Source organism: Protopterus annectens, chromosome 7.part0, assembly GCF_019279795.1.
Source record: "Protopterus annectens isolate FY-2018-M chromosome 7.part0, PAN1.0, whole genome shotgun sequence".
Taxonomy (NCBI): domain Eukaryota; kingdom Metazoa; phylum Chordata; order Ceratodontiformes; family Protopteridae; genus Protopterus; species Protopterus annectens.
The window spans coordinates 1,131,616,228-1,131,638,026 of record NC_056739.1 but is presented as its reverse complement, the minus strand read 5'-3'; the positions used below and the strand labels follow the sequence as shown (position 1 = coordinate 1,131,638,026).

The following is a 21,799-nucleotide window of genomic DNA, read 5'->3' as shown; positions in this document are numbered from 1 at the left end:
ATACGAAACTTGTCCTGGTGCCTTGGCCAAATTACCAATAAATAGCGTAAACACAACTCCAAAACTACCCTGGAAACCTGGCCATAGGGCCAGTGGGATTTATTCAATGAAGTAAATAAAAGAACTAACAATTTGTCTAGATTCAGATGTCATCTTCATGAATTAACGTATAACACTACCAAAGTACATTCAGGTATAGTAGATGCAATGCAATGTACAAATATATAAAAGTACAGATTTTCAACTTTCAAAACATTTCTTCTATCATTTTCTGTACAGGGACACTCAGTCTGTTACTTTTTAATATGAAGAACTTCTCAATTTGTTTAGCATGCCAGCATTTAATTCAGTCTTTCTTCTTAGCCACTCTTTACAGTCAATTTACTATAAAGACTTTCACCTCCAAAACAATTTAAACCACTTTTGACTTCACCAGGCATTCATAAAAGGTTGGCATGATATGGAAATCTCAGCTTGGAAGGTTTCTATATCTTGATAAGCCTTTCCAATTCAGAGACTGCTATACACCTGCGGTTTTTAACCCTGCAGGGGATGTCTCACAGGTAAAGCTACATGCTAATGTGGCAGTTCCAAGGAGTGGCTAATGCTACTGTCCGTGGCTTCCAATTGGCTCAGTCAAGCAGGGGCACGCAAGTTCAGTGAAGACATGGGGAGCAGGGAGGTGTTACTATGTGGATGCATATGGATGTGTGTATCTGTATGTGCAACAATAAGACTGTGTTTGTGTGTGTGTGTGTGTGTGTGTGTGTGTGTGTGTGTGTACGTAATTAAGCAAAGTGGGTGACAGCTATTATCTTGTCAAGTAATGACATTCTACTGCATCCTACAGTATGTCTGAAATAGAGGTTTCATCCACATGGACAGTCTCCCATACCTGAAGAAAATTTACCTTACTAGTCAAAAACCATGACTCACAATCCCACTTTCTTCTGTTGCAAACCTCTTCATCACAACAAAAATATACTCTGATGAAAAAAAAAAGTAACAGAAGTACTTACCATGACAGGACTTTTTCCAGGACTTGGCTGCGGAGGACGTGAACAAGCTTGTGATCCCTTGAAAGACTTCCTAAAATGAAGACAGTGGTAATCTTTACAGCTAGAAGTGGCAACATCAAGTAATTCAACACATGATTTAAAGAACCAACATTTTCAAAGCAAAACAAGTCTTCAATGCATTAGCCTGATAAGCAAAGGAGCAAGACCACTTGACTACAGAAATACTTCTACTGTTGGATTGTGACTTCAGTTACCGATAAACCTCATCCATGAATTTATACCCCCTGCATCCTTACCAATAACCCCTCTTTGCAGTTTCTCAAGTGTGCACCCATACATCAGTTTTCGTCTTTTATGTTGTTTCCCTCCTGGCTAACTAAACTCTTCTGTGTTTACTAATACATTCTACTGTTACCTGTATGCACTTATGTCCACGTACCTTCACGTAACTCCACAGTAATCTGCTCACTCTTTTTCCACCTAGGGACTGTGTACTTACTGCAAAATTATACTTCCTCTGAATGATACTACTATGTTTATGCACTGTAGTTATATAAACAGTTACTGTATGTCTATTACCATCTTGCAGAACCTTATATACTGTACTCTAGTAACATATTGCATTTTTGCTGTATTTACACAGGTTCATTTTTTTGTTTTTATCAGAGGTCTCTTGTATTTGTTGTTGTACTTAAAGGAGTAACTTCAATCCACTGCACTACCTTGCTAACGCATTCCAGCCCCAACTCTAACGCTGCTCCTTAACCTAAAAAAAAAAAAAAACTTCTATAACATAACCGCTACACAATACAGACAGAGACATATAAACACGCATAACATGAAAGCAATCCCCTTACTTAACCCTTACTCTAAACCTAGCTTGCCAACACTTGTACAAACACACTTCTACTCCTAAGACCAATGCCTTTACCTCTGTCCACAATATGAAATGTCTACATTTTTTTTACTGTCTAGATTATAAACTGTTGGTATTTTGATACTGCAGCTCACGTTGTTGACATTTTTAATTACAGACGTATATTTTGTGTGTGTGTGTGAATTACATTTCTTTGTTCTACCCTTTTAAAATAGGTTTAAAAATAGTTCTGATTTTGTCATGCCCCTGAAAAAAATCCTTCTTGCATCTATCCTTAGGTAATTTTTACTTCCAAGAGAGTGCCAATGACGCAAAGGAAAAAATAAAACTGAAAACCTGGGATAGCAACAAATACGGTGACTGCTCAAGACAAATTCAATAAAAGTGTAGTTTGAACTGGACTAATCTTACATAATTTGTATTGCCCCTTAAACAAAACTACTTTATTTTTTCAAACTAACCAAGATAAGATATCATTATTGCAAGGTATTGTATGAACTATACAGATTTTCCATGAAAATTAAGCATTTTTGATCTTAATAGCTAAGGCAGTGCAAACTCCATAAAAGCTTTAGCCACATCAGACCTAATGCCAAGCAGACATATGTTTTAAACAAGTATGTCTTTGTAAACATGTGCTGTTGAAGCATCCATTTCTGGACTAGAATACAAAATACCTAAGCACAATGACAAACTCTGATTAACTGAAACAGGTGTCTAGGTTTGATATTATTCCTGATTTGGCTTGGCATTACTGAAAAGCTTTTTGGGCTCTCTGCTGCTTATCTTCTAAGCTGAAAAATGCTTGATATTTTTCGTGGATGGAAAATCTGAACAGTTCACAGGATGCTTTACAAGACAAATGAATGCATATGTCTTTCTCTCTGTAAAATATTTTTACCAGAAAATGACCTGATCTGAAGTTACAGCACTTTTTTTGGGGAGTTTATTTTTATCTCCTAATTAGAAACATACTTTGAATTGCTGTCCATTATCTTTTAAGGCAGCACTTGTTATGTATGCAAGTTTCAGGACACAATTCTTAAATACATAGCCACATTGAGGAAATTTTATGACAAAGTGAAATATCTGTGTCTGATACTAATTGTGATTTGGCTTGGTACTACTAAAAATTTTGTTGGGATTTGTCATGACTATTGAGGTTTAAAAATGATTGCTACATTTCATGGTAAAATCTGCATTATTTTGAGAATGACTTCAGGTATTCCTTGCCAATCATTTGGCTACATTCTTTTCTTATACTTATAAAACATGTTTAATGACATTTGCCATTTAAGCTTGCATGAGAACTTATTTTGAAGCACTGATACAGTGACTATAGGGAGCATTTACAATACAAATATCTATTTCTGGACCACAAGACTGAATGACAAGGAAACTACTGTTTTTGGCTCCTGTTTTTTTTTTTTTGGCTTGGCTGTTTAGTTCTGGGTAGCTCCACTGGGTTCTAGAACTGCTTTGCTAAAAGTTCATAAACTGCTGTTAATTTTTACAGTTTTTACACTAAATTAGTGTAATACACTGGGTGCTTCACAAAAATGACAGATGCAAACAGTTTTCTCTTTCTAAACTCCTTACAGCCCTATTTGTCTGATATCTCTGCTTAAAGTTTGCACATAATGTTTAGATAATTACTTTGATATACAATACACTTTACACTTACAGCCAACATCTGCTACACAAGTACTCATTCCCATCCAGAAAATAAAACTTTTCACTTAAACTATAAACATTTACCGATTCAGAAAATTACAAATAAGTAAAGCAGTATGAATGATGACAGTCATTCTTCTTATGTAAAGCACTGAAACAGATAATCTTCAGATGAATACATATTTTAACAGTAACAAAGAAATGCTACTTAAGAATTCATGTGTTTTCTGTTTACATTATGGGTTAGGCATCTCAAGTATAGCACATCTATCCATTTTCAGTATCTGTTAAGGTCATGGCTGTGAGAAGCCATGGCCTATTCCAACATGTTATATGCATACAGCAAGAACCAATTCTGGGAGGGAGACCTATGCACTGCAGGAAATAAGCACAGTTTGAAAACCATCAATTCACATATCTGCATGTTCTGGGGTAAAGGAAGAAACTGGAGCCCCCACTAAAAGTCCATTAACACACCGAGGACATGAACACTTTCCACAGAAAGGAGTCTAGGCGGGGACTGAACTGACTGGCGACCCAAGCAGCGTAAGGCAGCAATGATAACTGCTTTCCGTTCTACTGCCCTTCAAGTGCAATACAAAAGTTACTACTGCAACCTGCAGTTTGTAATAATTAGCTAAAATCAGAATGGAAAAGGTTTTCCATTATTATACAGCACATTTACTAAAGAAGACTAGCTGGTCTAATCAGGGTCACATTGTGAAAAAACATGGAAAGTTTTCAGAAAAGTGAGCTCTGCAGCACTAATAACAGTGTTTTTCGGGTGTGCCGCATTGCTAAGTAGTGAATCACTGACATGTAAGAGTTGCATGGAGCAAAAACTCATTAGTGTGTCTTTGACCTGAACTGTCATAAGTATTCTTCACTACCAGACCATGCACTGCTGTCGCACAGGCACTCAGATACACACAACAATGAAACTGACAGATATTCTGAGCATGAAAAATTTTTTTCCCCAAATTTTAAACCCTGCAGCGATTTGACATACCTAATCAGGATGTGGTGAATATGGCGTCGCTCCTCTTCAGTATAGCAGGGCCATTTCCTTTGCACCTGTCTATACAGCTCCTCTTTCAGGTAGTAGCTGTTGTCCTTTGGGTTTTGTCTCGCCACCTGTAGCAACAAAGGGACCCTATATTTAGGACTATATTCTATTTGCAGGAGCAGACAAATGCAACTGTTTAAAAGCTTTCTTTTTACAATTACAGAGTAAATGTACAAGGCGTTGGGAACATACATTTATAATGGCAGTGAAAAAAATGCCCAGCTAGCACAGCAGCAACCCTTCTTTTCGTGGTACTGACGGACCTGAGAGTGACACTAAATGAAGGTAATTGGAAAATCAGCCAAGATAAGATGAGGAAGGGGGATGGTGGTTGTGGTGGCGGGGGGGGGGGGGGGCATCTTCAACTCTTCTTTTTCTTCTTCTCTGCTGCCACCTGGTGACCTATAGTGGTAATGCACAAACAGATCTCGCAAACAAAAGCTGAATAAAATAATTTAATTACTACACAGGTTGTTTCCCTTTACTTTTTTAAAAGATAAGAGAATCCGGAATCTCTACCCCTACTATAACTGCTCAATTATAGAGTTAAGGACTCAGCTTAATTTACCAAAATCATACACAATCATCCTGAGAAAAATCAAAAAACTATGTTCCAGATATCTACAAAATACTAACCTAAACACTGTAGGTATAGACAACTGGGGATCCCTATGGAAAATATTGCTAGCCAGAGAAAAACTGTTATCTAACACATATAAAATGATTAGATTAAATATCAAAACAACCTACTCTTCTCTAAATACTGACTAAAAATAAATCCATCCATCACTGAACAACAAATGAGCCACGCTATTGAATTAACCTCTAAAACAATCCCCCTAAAGAAGTTAACATATACACAACTCATGACTAATAATGATGCATACCTTAACCCTACAGTGCTTCACAAATTTAACACATCCAACTCACCAAACTGCCCACAGTGAAAGATTTAAAAGGCAGATTTAATCCATGTTATTTGGAGCTGCAAATGTGTGTACAAATTATGGAACTCCCTAAAAATCCAACTACAAAAGATAAGCTATGAAAAAAAGAAACACTGACATGGGAATTCACACTACTTCACATTTCCCCCATAAATATAACCAAAAGCCAAACAAACATACTTATAACACTGTTTTTACTAATGAAACTATACATAGCATCCAAACGGTTGTACCGTCTGACAATCACATGGGAGGAATTCAAAAAGATGGCCATTAAACACTTATTAGCTCATAAATTGGTAACTGACAAAAGAATTAAAAGAACTAGGAAACTAGAAATCTGGGAACAGGTCTTTAACATAATCTTAGTCTAGATAAATTTAAAATCACACATTGAAACTCCAAATGGAATTTAGGGTTGTATAACTAACCCCACATTTGGTCAGTTTTGGTAAGATACAATAACAATGTAAGCATATTGTGAAAAGATTATAAGGTGGTTAAATGGCACTTTTGTACATTTTTGTAAATAATTTATGATGTGAGATTTGAAACCGCAATGTATACCAGTAATGCACAAATTAATATGTTTATCTTCCAGAAGATTTTTCTGTGTTATAAAAGAAAATAATGTTTTTAGAAAAAACATAATTACTACACAGGTTGTGAATGGGATAGCATAACCAGGGAGGAAATGGAAGAGTAAAAGCATAAGAAAAAAAACAATTAATGAAAGCTTGAGAAGAACAGCTCTTACTTTCAGCTGTGGTCACTAAGTATCATGTGTGACCTACAGATTGTATGACGTTTTTGTTTTCACTATGGACTGATGAAACATAGCATGGAGAAAATGCTACAGAAGGCTAAATTGTTTTGATGATACGTCTAGAGTGGTCCACAGTACTATTGCATGCACTTAGGATTACAAACAGCTAGATCATGAAATTTCAGTGAGCAGGAAATAAGGCAGGCAGACTGGAATAAAGCTTAAATGAAGGTGACAGCTACATCAGAATATCTAGGGGCATTGAAGCACACTTGACATTAAGGACACATTCACTTACATTGACAAAAACAAACCATTTAAGAAAGCATCTATACTTTTGTTTAAAGAAGCACTGTATTTAAACTGGCACCGAATGGAGTACAGACACTTTCTATAGCACAAGTTCACACCTGTACTTATGTAAAGGTGTATTTACAGTGGCAAAGAGTACATGAGGTATAAAGTAGGAGATCAGACCAACATTTATGAGAAAAAAGTGTAAAATTATACAGTGTTAGTGGAAAATCCACTTTGCAGTAGGAGTGATCCATACAAAACTGTGAGCCTGAATGGGAAACACTGGTTTTGCCATTATAAATGAACAGATCTCTGCAAAGGAACCCAACATGTACAATGAAGCAATCATGTTCGCCACTACTTAGGGAACATACTGTATGCAATAATGCAGAATCCCACCTATTACGTATTATAGCATATCATATATGATACTATACCTGTGGGCTGTGGACAGAATTCCATAATGCCAGTTTATAGATCTGCATTCTTAACATTTTTTATCAGTACACAGATCTCAACTACACTTCAGTTCTCTAATATTCTTGTAAATGGGCAGTACTATCTTGCTTATGTGTGCTATCCCTAACTAACTCTTTCCCTAACAGTAACACTACACAAGGTAAAGGGATGTACAAAAAACAAACATGCAAAACAGCAAATCTATCCCCTTAATTAAAACTTAACAGAACCTTATACTGCAAACACTTGCACATACACACCAACCACTATAACCTTTTCAGTCAAGCATTCATTTTCCTGCAGACTACTTACAAACGCTATAAAATGATGCCAAGTTATTTGGGCTTTAAGTCAAATGTGCCTTTGATATTTTGTGCTTTTAGTGCTTTTTTATCTTCTCAAAAACTTTTTAGTCAAATGTGCTTTCAACATTTTGAGCTGTAACTATATCTATCTATCTATCTATATATATATATATATATATATATATATATATATATATATATAATTTATATGGATCACATTCACATTGCCGAAAGTACAGTTCTCCGAACCACACTTTGCCGAGACCATAACTCCGAATTTACACTTCTCCGAAACAGCACTTTGCAGAAACAGAAAAGAGTTCTAAATTAACAAATTTTCTCAAATTTTTGCATTGGGAAAGCACCCCTGCCCCCCATGTGTGGGGCTGTGCCCCCCACACCCCCTGCTAAATATATGTACTAACTCTGAGATCGCACTACAGTGATAACAGTATATTTGTTCATACATATTGCAGTGCAACTGGAAAGTGCCATTTCGGAAAAGTATAAATTCAAAGTTATGGTCTAGGTAAAATGTAGTTTGGAGAACTGTACTTTCGGCAATGTGACTGGGAACCACATGTATGTATGTATATATATATATATATATATATATATATATATATATATATATATATATATATATATATATGGGTTTACTTTGAAATCCCGATGCCCACAAGACTGATGTTTGAACGGCAGAAACTCCAACATGGACTTTTACTAGGGTAAGTAAACACTTGCCCAACATGCTCTTTTCTCCACTGTAGTGCGATTCCCACAGTTGGTATATATAGTTAGAGGGGTGTGTGGGGTACAGCCCCCACCTAGGTAGGTTTTACTTACCTCAGCATGAGTTTCATTTCCATTTGGCCAAGTTGCAGTCTTAGTTTCCTGACTATCATTTAAAGTATAGGGAGGTCTTTTTAATGGATCACCCTTTCCTTTGAGTCCAATTGTTAGATTTCTCAGTGTGAGATATCTGTCCTGTTTTGGCTACCTGTAAATAACCCAATATCTCTTCTACTAATGATGTAATTTTAGATCATTAGCATGGTTACTGGCAACTACTACTCAAAGGAAAGTCCTCAGCAAACAAACAACATGAGTACAATAACAGGAAGAAATTGTGCTGTTGATGTTTAAAAGGTGATACAAACCACACTCAAAGTTTTTTTAAGTGAATCATAAGACGGTATATTTTGTTTCAGTTGCAAATAAGCAAATAAGTAAAACGAAAGTGAAGTAACACACAGTCTATTGATTGTAGCTTTTGGGCAGGCTGGTCTTTCCATATTCTATTTTTTCCTCACCACTTGAAAATAAAATAGCATTTTTCTGTTGTCTAGGATTTATGAAAACTTGAATCACTGCACAACACAATCTGTACTGCACGCCCTAGATCCTCCCTGGAACTCAATGCATAGCACTAGAAGTCTATGTTATGTATACTTCAACAGGTTGTCTGTCACCCAGCAAATGCTGCAGAAACACAGTGTGACTAATGTTATCAACTGGATTAGTCAGGGAGAAAACAGCCCAGCACCTCAAAGTAATGCAACCATAAAGCTTACATCTTGGGCTACCTTGTTCCACCATGCGTAGTTAGTCAGGTGTTGGTTGTGTCTATGGTAACCCCCTCTTAGAATAATTAGACTGTTACTATCTTCCATTGCCACCCTACAACCTTAGAATAACAAAGTGCTTATTGTCTAGGAGCCCCCATCCCTTATAATAAAAAAAAACCTGCTAATATTTGCTATCTTGGGTATTCTTCCCCTCCCCATTATACTGTAAATGTACTAATTATGCCTAGGGCCACCTCTCCGTTTTGCATGCAGACAGTAATACTCATTTTCATAGGCACTCCCTCTCTATTCCAGAAACAGTGATTATTCTCAAGGTATGCTGCTACAACACTCTTACTTTGCAGTAATAAATTTGATCTGTGCTTAGTGTCTCCACTCCATCCCCTTAATACATATCTCAGGCTTGTTCTCTAGGGTCAACCCTCCTACCTCTCTGCTTGTGACTACGGCCAATATCTCTCACATCCCATACAAAGTTGCAATACCTGCTGGCTAGGGCAATTTCCAGACACACCTTTCAAACATCACTACTTCTTATCTAAAGTTGTCACCTTTCGCCTCTTGAATTCAGCTGCATTTTTCTCCAGCGTTACTGTTCATTCAGGATCATTTTCAGTATGAAGCCGAACTGTTCTGGTATGCCTTCCAGTAGCAACTGAGTGATTCATGATCAGTCTCCATTAGTACCTCATTTTCATGTAGCCTGACTTCTGTGGGGTCAGCATGGCATATGCACGAAATTTAAAATATGCAGAACTGATACAGGCATAATGACAAGACTAACATCTACATCCCTCATACTTACATTTTGGTGTTACTCAGTTGGTAGCATGCTCACATCCTGAATGTTATGAGTTCTAGTCCAGGTGGCAACTGAAGGACACTATAATTCAAGTGCATAACTTGGGCTGCTGCAATGGTACTGTATCCTGCCCTTTGGATGCCAAACTTAATAAAAGACCTTTCAGCCTGTACTGGTGCTGTCTTGCTGAGTGTGCAGGTTGAACTAATGAACCAACATACTTTTCACAAAAGGATATTTCCCCAGTACCTTGCCCAACAATTCGGTTCCATAAAGCTGTCCCATATATAATTTCCAGGCTGTGTTTGTGAGGGTGTGCATACTGTCTGCCACTACAAAGCAAATGTTTCACTGCCTGTCTTAATTATTGTATGTTAAGGCACTTTGAAATAAGAAAAGTGCTATACAATAGGACTGTTTCATAACCCCTAACCTGTCAGCTATTGTTGCTTCATTCCCTGTCTTAATTTTTGTATGTTATGGCATTTTGAAATGAGAAAAGTGCTATAGAAATAGGACTATTTCATACCTCTCAACCTGTCAGGTCTCAAAAATTAAATCAATGACATCCAGAAGCCATAAAATAGGGCCCAAAATCACAGAAATTTAATTTTGCCAAGGGGTAAGTTCATCCCTTGGAGGGAGAAGCATAAATTTACACCCTCTTGGGTAATTACTCTTGGATGAGAAGCACATTATAGCAACGTCAGACACGTGATTACCTCTCCTCCACTGTCACTGAACATGCTCTGTATATTTATTTCATTTTCCCTTATCAAGCAGAGTGTTTGTTGACAAAGAAGTATGAGTAACACTAAAGAAGGAAACCTTTCATCTTTTAATTGTTTTAATCATAAAAGCACAGCAGATGCCTGTTTACAACTGCTCGTATACTGGACATTTGTCTAGAACATTAACAAACATTAGAACTGTGTCAGCCGAAACACTGCTGCTGGTTATTTTTTTCTTTTCATCCAAGGCCTTATTTTAACATCACTGAAAATGCACGCAAACTACAAATTAGACATACTAGGAGGCAGGTACAGCATCTACTAAGGCTGTAATGGTAGGTCTAACATCTGATCTAGATAAACAGTGACTGAAGCAACTTCTGGAGTTATTAAGCAAATAGGTTTTTGTTAGCTTTAGAGTAACAGAGCTACATATAAGAAAGGAAACAGTGAGAGACATTCACCTTGGAAGGCCGGATGGACTTCTTTTATGTAATGATACAAAGGAAAGTCAAACAATCAGCCTGTTACCTAAACATATGAGATAAAGCTGGATCATAAGCTCATAATATTTGTTTGGTGGCCCCTAGACAGAGAATACCTATGACAATGCAAGACACAGGAGTGACAATGTATTGACTGAAATTGAAGTTTCAGAACATTTTGGGAAGAAATGTCCAGTTTTTCATAAAACTACTTTGTCCTTACGAAGTGCAGAACAGTTTGGTTTAGTGCACTCATCTTTTCTGGATACATGGGTTAAACAGATTTGTTACAATACTTAAACATGCTAAAGCTTAAGTTCCACAAAATAATGAACTTTGGTTTGGGAGGGACAGAACATGCAACAGATATTTTAAGATGTCCCGGATAACAGGAAATTAGATCAGAGCGTTCTTTCAGTAAATTTAAGATTCAATTCCTTCTTTCTGAAAGTCAAAAACTGAGCCTTTTATTAAGACAAAAAAGTCAATCCATAACTGCCCTTTTCACTACAAAACAGGAAAAATAGTTGTAGGGGTCAGAAGGAAATCTTGGAACACAGAACAACAGCAACAGCCTATTTACAGCCAATACACAGCAGTGTTTGTATCAGTGAGAGTTTTAAATTGTTTTATTTCTTACTGTCTGCCTGCAGTCCTTCCACTGTGTACACAGAAGTACAATTAATTTCTGCAAATAAAATAAATGTGACACAGAACAGTGCTTCTTATTTTACGACTATTTTTTTAATCAAAATTAATTTCTAAAGGTATCACGGAATGGCTGTTTCATGATCCGGAGGCTGTTTCTGCACGAAGACTCCTAAAATTTTCATAAAGTCTACCTTGTAGCTAAGTTCTTCAGGTCTTCTGACATCTTTCCATTTTGTGGTAAAAGACTCCTCATTATCTTGGAATGGTTTGCCAGCCCATTACCTGAAGAATGAGATGAGAATTTTTGACCACATATATTGTTTAACTACAGACACAGTTCTGAAGGTATGCTGTATAAAAACCCTTACATTTGTCAAAAAGAGAAAAGTTTTCAAAATAATGGGACCCATTAAACTGACTTGACTGACTTTAAGATTTGAAAACTCAGGTACAAGAACTACGGTAAAACTGCAGTAAAACATTATGTAAAAAAATAATCAATTCTACATGTTGTTTCATTTCCATAAGCTACTCAGAACTTCAGGAAGTATGTCATTAGATACAACAGTGTTTACAACTGAATGAAAATCATACGGAAAATGTTACACATTCTCCTTAACTTGAGAAAAAACAATGCAACACTAACTAAGCGAATAGCTCTAATGATGTCAATTGACAACAAAAAACCTACAAGAACTGAATAGAAGCCTGTCAGTGCTACTGAAATTTACCTACTACCAGAAGAATTAAACATGATTGTTACATTTCATTCTGCTCACAATATGAAAGAAACTGCCTCCCTGGGAATGTCCCACATATTCATATCATCAGTGGCACCGGCTGGTGTCCAGCCTGTCAGTCCCCAGAAAATGTTCTCTATAAACCATATTTTGGGCTTGTTAATATTAATAAACAGGAATATCCCCTAAATCCCCCTACTCCACCACTGCTGTATCCAGTTTCCTACCTCACACACAGACCCCTTCACAACGACACATTAGGGTGCCTAATTACCAGTGTCTGCATGTGACCTAACTGGATTAGCAAAATCCAACCCACTTGTGTCAGTCCCTGAAACGTAGAAAACTGTCTCAGCATCAAGTGTGCTTCTTCATAACTATTAAAAAGGGCACATTTCCACATACATTGGGGAAAAGTAGTTTTCCCCTTACTGTAACAAATACTATGGTGGAACAACTATTCCACTCCTCTTGGCCAGCATTTACTATTGGACTGCAGGACTTTTCCCTTATGGAGAGAAGACATATCCTTTGTTTGGAAGAACAGACTGTAAATTGGAATAAATGTAGTTTTGCACTTTTTTTCTATTAGGACTCTGTGTGGACACAGAACCAGTATAGTTCCTACCCAATGGATCCAACAACATATGTTAAATATTCCATGCCCTTTGTTGGTACTCTAATGAAGTCAACATTGAGCTGTGCTCTTACTTTATTGCCTGAAGAGCAGCCTTTTTAGATCCTAAACATGTTGAAAACTATTTGAATGTTACTTACATATTTACATTTATATTTGTCCATGCTCAACATATGGACTTTAACCTCCAGGCCTCCCCTGAAAATTGGCCATGAGCTCAGTGTGACTACCCAGTTAACAAATTTACAAATTTCAAATACATACATACTCATGCCTAGTTAAATTTGTAATATTTTGTTTCCAAAAGTTTAACATGTGAACTGTGCCAATGTTACTGCACAATTTTATCCAAAAACAGTTAATCAACATGAGAATAAGATCGTTCTTTGAAATTACCTTTACCACGAAAAGCCACTGATTATTATCTATGTCCTAAAATGAATATTCTGAAAATCTGGCCAAAAGCTACACTTGATCTGTCAGCTTTTAAGTTCATGAATGTTTGATTTTCGAACATGCAAAATTTCAGACCCAGATTTTCCAAATGTCATCAAGGCCCCAACCTCATGAGCTATGACATCATTGAAACTTTTCTTAAAAATAAAAAAAATAAAAAAATCACTATTGCATTGCCTTAAGTTTTAACTAAAATTACTTATTTCATGAAGTAGGGTCATAGGTATAGAATGTTGCAAAGTGTCATGAATACTTACTGCATTATACTCGGTGAGAGCATTCTTCTATGTCAAGAAATTATCAGCATACTTACTTAAAACATTGATCTTTCATTTACTCAGATTATATCGCCATTGTAAGAGAGATGCTTTCTTAGATCCAGGCCAAAATATTTTTCTTCCAGAGAAGATTTTGCTTTTAGTTTGTAAAACAACTTTTTTTTCAACTGAATGTGAAACTGTGTGTAGATTTTAAAATTTAATCTCAGACAAAACAGATTAAAGATATCTTTACAAAATCAATCAGTTTGTCTCCAGAAAGGATGAGATAAATTGTTCTAGTGACATGCAGGTAACCTCAGCCATTGAAATCAAATCAGATTATACTGAAAAAAGAACTAAGCAAACTGGATCCGAACAAAGCACAGGGAGGAGACAGAATTGGTAATAATGATCTGAAAACACTTAGGCATAAGCTTACAGTACTATTATATCTGTTATTTACTATGTCATATAAATGTGGGGAGATTCCTTGTGATTAGTGACGCACTCTTATTAAACCTGTCTTTAAGGGAAAAGGAAGTACGACAAACCCAGAGTCAACAGACCAACAAGTTTACTTTCATGTTGTGGAGAAATAATGAAGAAGGTTATATTGGATAAATTACTGACAGAATTGGAAAGGTTGGGGCTTGACACCATATAACAGCATTCATATGTTGAAAAAAGATCTATTAACACCTGTAACATGATATTCTACAACAATACAACAACAGCTACGAATGAAAAACTGTGCTGTGATGTAATTTTATATAGATTTAACTTCAGTATTTGATAGGTTCAAACACAAAACACTGATCAATAAATTAGAGCAAGTGGGTATTAATGTACTCTTGATTAAGATGGATAGCTGCATGGCTTACAGATAGGATGTGGCAAGTACAATAAAGCAATTGGACATGTGAAATTCAAGGGTACAGTCAGGCTGTTTCATAGGGCTCTGTCTTAGTCCCATACTTGTTTAGATCTTACATTTCAGAGCTATCTTTTTCATCTGTGGTGTTCTACTGTCTGTATGCAGATGACTTGAAAATGGGTAAACTGATTACATGTGTTATAGATAAGGCATGTCTGCAAAATTACACAACGGAATTGACATTTGGGCACAGGAGAATAATATTTATTTATTAGATTTGTTAACCAGGTAATGTCCGGCTGGGCAAGAAGCCCATTTTCAGCAGAGACCCTGGGAGAAAAGCTCCAGTTATACAGTTTACAGTTACACAAACTAATAATACTAATCATATCAACAATACTGGTAGAATACTGCTAGTGAAACTAATATTACTACAAAAGTAAGAGTATTGGCAAACAACTTACACAGTGTAAATATGCTAATAAATACATAAAAACCTAAATTGAAATGTAAATACTTAATAAAGCACACAGTGACTGAAACTGTAGATTAATTTGAGGAGCTGGGTGTATGGGTAGATCCAGCTTTCAGTTTTTCTAATTGTTTTGACCAATTGATTAATAACAGTTATAGAATTATAGATTGCATAAAAAGACATATAATATCTAGGAAATCAGAAATGATAAAGTCATTCTTTGTTGGTTATATTATAAGAAAATAAGCATGGGTAAACAGGAAAGAGTAGAGCAGAAATATACCAAGGCCATCTACAGCTTTTGAACATTTATTACGAAAGACTAAATTATGCAAACATGTACAGTGTCTCACATAGATACTTAAGAGGAGAACTTATTCAGATATACAGGACATTTGGAGACAACTACCTCTGGGAATGTTTGAGATTGTCAAAAATTAGTAGAGAATCAGACAACCTATGTAGATGACTCTACAGGAAAGAAAAGTGCACTAACTGGTTCTCTGAGAGAGCAGCTGATGCATGGAATAGACTACCAAATTACATTAAAGCATGCACTGGTGTACATTTTTTAAGAACAGCCTGGACACTTATTATGGGAACAACTGTTCTGGTATATTTGCAGGATAGAAGAGCACTATTACCTATGTTTGAAATATTTGTACATAAATGTACATGTATGTATTTCTGTTGTATATATTTGTGAGGCGGGTTCATTGAAATCCTCCATTGATCTTCTGGGGTAAGATTATGGAAAGTTAAAGACACGTACCCTGCTGCAATGGCTATGCAGCTTCACGACTTCAGCAATTTTTGACATTTTTCCATACAGGTATAAAACAATTCTTTCTTCATAGCTTTTTATGAATATGCAGCTCACTTTTTTCATTCCCTGGCCAAAATGCTTTTTTTTTCCTGTTCTCCAAATCAGATTTATTCTTCATTCTCCAAAACAACCTTTTACGTCTCATGGAAGAACATTTCAATTAAAATAGTGTACTTAACATTGCAAATGCATCAGCATATATATGGCAATTCAAAATTATTTTCTACTACTGCAATTTCTTGATTTCTTTTGTGGATGTGAGTTGTCATTTTTAGATCCAGTCCAAATTTTATTTTTTCTGCTCTACAAGATTTCAAAACACCTTCTGCACGAACATTTTGCTGCCTGTATTTGTGGGGTAGTATAACAAAAATACTGAACTGTACCTTACTGATTAAAAACAAAGAAAACTGTGAAAATTAAAATCTTTTACTTAATGTTTTAAGTCCATTCTTGAAACTGTGACAGTTTAAATATATTGTCTCAAGGTTTGAAAATGTGACCATTTCTTTTTTGCAATCTTTCAAGAAACTGCTTTTCATAATGAACTTTCATTGACTGCATTTCTGAAATGTTATTACAATACGAATACTTTCAGGTATTTGTTTGGGCAAAAGCCCTGCTGAATACCATAATCCAATTCCAAAAAATAAGCTGGTAAACACAGGTTTATACTGTATGAAAATGCAGTCATTCTTAAAACCCTTTCATACCCAAAAAAGATTCTGCATTGCAATGGAAAATCACCATCTATTGTAGATATATGGCTCTCAAATTCTTCTTGAAACAAAGTCATGCCCACAGCTGATAACCATCAGTTTTTTGAGCATGGATGTACTTAGAACAGTACCTTCGATTTTAGCAATATAGCTGTTCTTGTACTACACTTCCTCACACATGTTAACTGATCATCATTTACAGATAACAGTAAACATTATCTTTTCCTCTGTTGCAGCAATCTAGCCCAAATACAAACCAACATTTAGAGATGAAAAAAATGTTTACTTCTACCAAGCCAGTTAGCATAAAACTATCGTTATAGTCATACGTTTTCATTTATGACCCAGCAGACAATATAACTACAAAACATAATAATTCATCAGTTGTAACAAAGTGATAACCACTTCCCTTCCTAATTTATAGTACACAGCATGGACACAGGCTGTCTTATCCATCATATATACATCAGTGGAAAACTACCATAGAAGAGATGCTGCAAGTAATTGTAAAGAACATTTAAACATACACTTAAAAAAAAATAAATGATGCACTTACTACAAAACACAATGCATACTAGTATATATGATGGATAAGATGGACAGTGTACATGCTGTGTAGTATACAGCATACAAAAGTTAGAATGAAAAGAAGGGCATTAATTAACTAATGATAGTAGCAGGAGAATCCCAAAAGAAAGGACACTCATCAAGTTATCAGAAAATAGTAGTGATACTACACATAACACAAGATACAGCAGAAAACTCTGATAGAGAAACAGGTACATTTACTTACTTGCTCATTTGACATTTTAGTGCACCAGTCCTTTGAACACCCCTTTCAGCCACATATGAGGTGACAAGGGCAATGGTAACGACAATATATACGAACAGTTTACAGTAGTCATTAAATACCAGTACCCCAACCCCATGTGCAAAAATGGGAAAAAGGGGTTGAGGATGGATGCAAAATAAATATGAGCTTCTACTGCATTGAACTGTTCAAGAACATACTGTGGATATCTTTCTGTTCTGCAAAGTGGTGCAGTCATCTGCTTTAGGTTTCTTGAATGGGATGTTAAAACCGGGATGACTAAAGGGTAAAGCTGATTAGCCTCACAGGTAAGTACTAGGCTAACTGCCCCTGCAGGCCATTTTAAGCTTAGCCAACTTCCCTTTCATGAGAATCAAACCCTGTACTTTGTGTCTGTGAGGTAAATACATTAACCATTATGACAAACCCCTAAATTACAGCGGGGAAAATAAGGATGCCAAAAGTAGGGTGTAAGCCAATGGTAAGAATTTTGACAATATAACATTAAGACATCAGGTGGTCTTATCTGGAGAATCAGTTAGACAAAGAGTATGTTGAAACATGTGTAACACAGGGAAACAAACATGACAAGGCAAATCCACAAACACCATTCTAAATAAAATGCCATTCCTAAAGAAGAATGAGGTAAGATGCAATTATAAGAAGAATTATACCTTTTCCAAAGGCAAAATAAACAAAAGCAGTAAATTGCTGACATGGCAAACATCACTAGTTTCTGAAACAGTAGACAAAGTGACCTATTTAACACTCACAATAAAGAAATTAATCTTCTTGTTCAAGCATACTTAGAACATTTCTAGGATATAATGTGCTACACTCTGTAGGAAATCATATCAAAGAAATCTTGGGAAAGGAATTACTGAGAGATTATTACACTGAATTTTGTTTAAGTGAGAGAGAGCTTTGCATCTGTAGCAATAGTTCTTTGTGACTGTATTCTCCAGATCAAAAGGCAGAAATTCTGCTGAAATATGCTTTTGCACGGTAAGTTTTCATCAGCAGTGATCAGTGGCTGAAGAAGCTGATAGAAGAAGATGATAAAGGAAATGTGACCATTTGGATACAGGTATCAGTAGCTCCACACAACAGTACTTCATAGAAGGCACTAAGGAAAAAAATGTTATGTGGAATCATAGGAAGCACATCACGAGCACTGAGAATAGTAGGAAGAAAGTTCCAGAGTTAAGCAATACATTGTACTGATGTCTGTAGTGCTGAGAATGGCCCACAAGAGTTCTTATTCATGGGAATGGCCCACAAGAGTTCTTATTCACAAAGCAGTTCAAAGACAGCCTTACCAAGTCTATTACTAACACAGTGCTGCCAAACAATGTCAGCAAATCTATCAATGGCTTACATCACCCTTAGCAAGGACATAGAAGGGTGCACAAAATATTCTAGCACAAACATTCATCTCCTCAAGCTCCAAAGTGACCCCCCCAATCAAAAAAAAAAAAAAACATAGCTCCACAGAGGTACAGTCACAAACAGAACTGTACACGTACTGCTGCCCTGCTGTGCAGTTGGTATCCACACGTGTATGCACAGTTGTACTTATGCATGGCCACAACTTGGATGGAAACATGCAAAAATCATAACACATCATTACCATAACTTACTTCTGTTACTGAAGTACAACTGCTCCACAGATGTTTAAGTAAGGAAGACAAAGTTCCTATTGGCTGAGGGACTTAGAAAATAGTAGACACTGATTTTACGCCTGAAAGGTTGATAAAATTCCTCCGCATGCAGTTTCACTTCAGTTCAGTCACAAGATGCATGGTAAACAGTTAAGCACTCAATGAAATGAAGAAATCAACAAATGACAGTTCTTTTTATGCTTATATTGCAAGCATACATGCTGTGAAACTAATAAAGTAAAGAACTATATACATCTCTGATTGGGACTTGAACCCTCTTTCTGAGCTGACACTCCAAACCCAAGAAATGTGCTACACAGCAACATATGGGGATAAATGTGAGAAAGGCAATAATCCTCTGACAGATACAGATACACACACACACACACACACACACACACACACACACACACACACACACACACAAAAAATCAAAATGTTTGAGCAAGAAAAGACAGATTTTCAAAAGGGGGTAATGCCAAAATGTCTTGTTTGTTTTTCACACCTTTAAATCTACCTACTGCCTCAATAACAAAATCTGCTTCTATAAATTTCTATTGCTGAAGAACATCTCAAATAAGGCATCCTTCATACTTGATGGAGCACAGTTCTAAATATACTCCTGACTTGGATAATTCTCTAACGTGCTTGGCTTTGCTTACTGCTGTTCACCACCCTCATTCATCATTCTGCACATACTCCTTGTCAACAAAGATTTGATGATATGACAGTCATCTAGGCCATGGAACATTTATAGTTCAGTCCTGAGAGTTAGTGGTTTTTTTATTTATTCTGTAGTCACAACTGATCCTATTTTTACATACTATCCTTTCTGAGTGACCTATGCTACAACCAAAAGGTCTGCCAGGATCAGCACTCTTACATGGGAATCTAAAGAAAGAAAGAATGAATAAGTACGGAAACTAAGATAAAACATTACTTGTGTACTGATCACAAACATATGGCTAAAGTGCTCAAGTCTGACCATAAGGTTACCAGTGTGGATATACAGTACTCTCTGTCACCTGCCAGTACAGCTGCCATTTCTGGAGGTGACGTTTTAGACACATGACAAGGACATGCGTGCACTTCTGCTTTCATTCTGTCTGGCAGGCAACGCTGCAATTACTGACAGCTGTATCACACTGACTGAATCAGTGATACGAACCAAACTTTTATGTCAGGATAAATGGGTTTAACACTCCTGAGTGGAAGGGAAGTTTTGCATTCTTGTTGTTGATGCCATTTATTCCCTAGCTGTTCCATGTTATCTGGCTTGCAGCAGTCAAACATGAATTGATATCACGATCAAAGCAGGACATTTTCATTCTCATTTTATCATTCAAGATTTTGTAATTTTAGGAAGGGGTGCAAGGAATTGTTCTCCCAAAACAATCGGGAGTGACCAAATCTGAAAACACAGATTCATGTAAATAAGCTGCCTTTGGAACTACTTTATCGCTCTTAGTTTAGAAGTCTTTGTGGCCTATAATACATAATCATTTTTAAATTCAGTAAGCCCAGTAAACAGAAGTATACCTTTGAAGTTATGACCCAAAAAACAGTGAATGATATAAATTAATATATAACTCCAGAATTAAAAATCACATAATGGCTGCTTTATACACATAATGCATAAAACTGACTGCATTGAAATCCTTGATGCACAACTTTGAGCAACAAGGCTGTCAACCCTGCAGTTCAGAACTGGATAAACAGGTACTGTTGTCTGTATAGATACCCACTGGGGATCAGTGTATCTAAGCATTTGTACACCCAGTAAATCCCTTTTTCTGAGCCAAGTTCATCACTTTAGCATACACTTAAATGCAACTGTCCCCTGTAGTTAAATGTAAACTTTTTTGAACTGGACCCGCAATCTATTTCACTAAAAAACTGAGACCTTCAATCATTTTTTTAAAAGTTATGACACACAAATTACTTAAAAAAATGCCATTTTCTCTGTTTTGCAGAACATGCACTACTTTCCAATTCAATGTAAAATTGGATGCCAGTCTTATATTAGTTGACGCTCCAAGAGTAAGACTGGTACAAGCAAAAAAATGGGACACAAACACTCATAAAATACACATAAACCATATTAACATAACATAACTGTTACATATCTAAATTAAAAATATTTCTGCACACCATGTTAAAAGTACTATCTGCCAAAGTTGGTGGTAAAAAAAAAAAAAAAAACAAAAGCTCCAACAAAGTACTTTTTCAGATATTCAGTTTATTCTTGCTGTCATAATCCTATCAGGAATTGTTGAGGGGGTGTATATTATGTTATCGAACTTTTAAAAGTTCGAACGTCATATGGTCGAAGCCATATGATCGAACTTTTAAAGGTTTGAAAAGCTAAAAAAAAAAATAACAGAAAAAAACCTACATGACCGTTTTAAGCAGGGGGGCAAGGCCCCCTGCACCCCCAAGTGGGGGCTGCGCACCCCACCCCCCACTCTTTAAATATACCAACTCCGAGATCACATTACAGTGCAGGAAAGGGAAATCTTCCCATTCCACACTGTACAGTGATCTCCACTGAAACGTTCAAACTAAGTTCGATCATGTGGTGTTGACCATATGATGTTCCAACTTTTAAAAGTTTGATAACGTAATACACACCCTTGTTGAGGTGTGACTTACCCTTCTTTCATGACAGTGCA

General features: G+C 36.3%; 1 protein-coding gene across 1 annotated transcript in view; it reads right to left on the bottom strand.

The window, feature by feature from the left end:
- ELL3 (elongation factor for RNA polymerase II 3) overlaps positions 1-21,799 on the bottom strand; it is a 434,242-nt gene that overhangs the window by 61,125 nt on the left and 351,318 nt on the right. Inside the window, exons 6-7 of the mRNA XM_044077709.1 lie at positions 4,580-4,704; positions 1,020-1,089 (exon numbers count right to left, since the gene is read on the bottom strand). Of these exons, the coding sequence (XP_043933644.1) occupies positions 1,020-1,089; positions 4,580-4,704 (195 nt within the window). The remainder of the gene's footprint in view (positions 1-1,019; positions 1,090-4,579; positions 4,705-21,799) is intronic.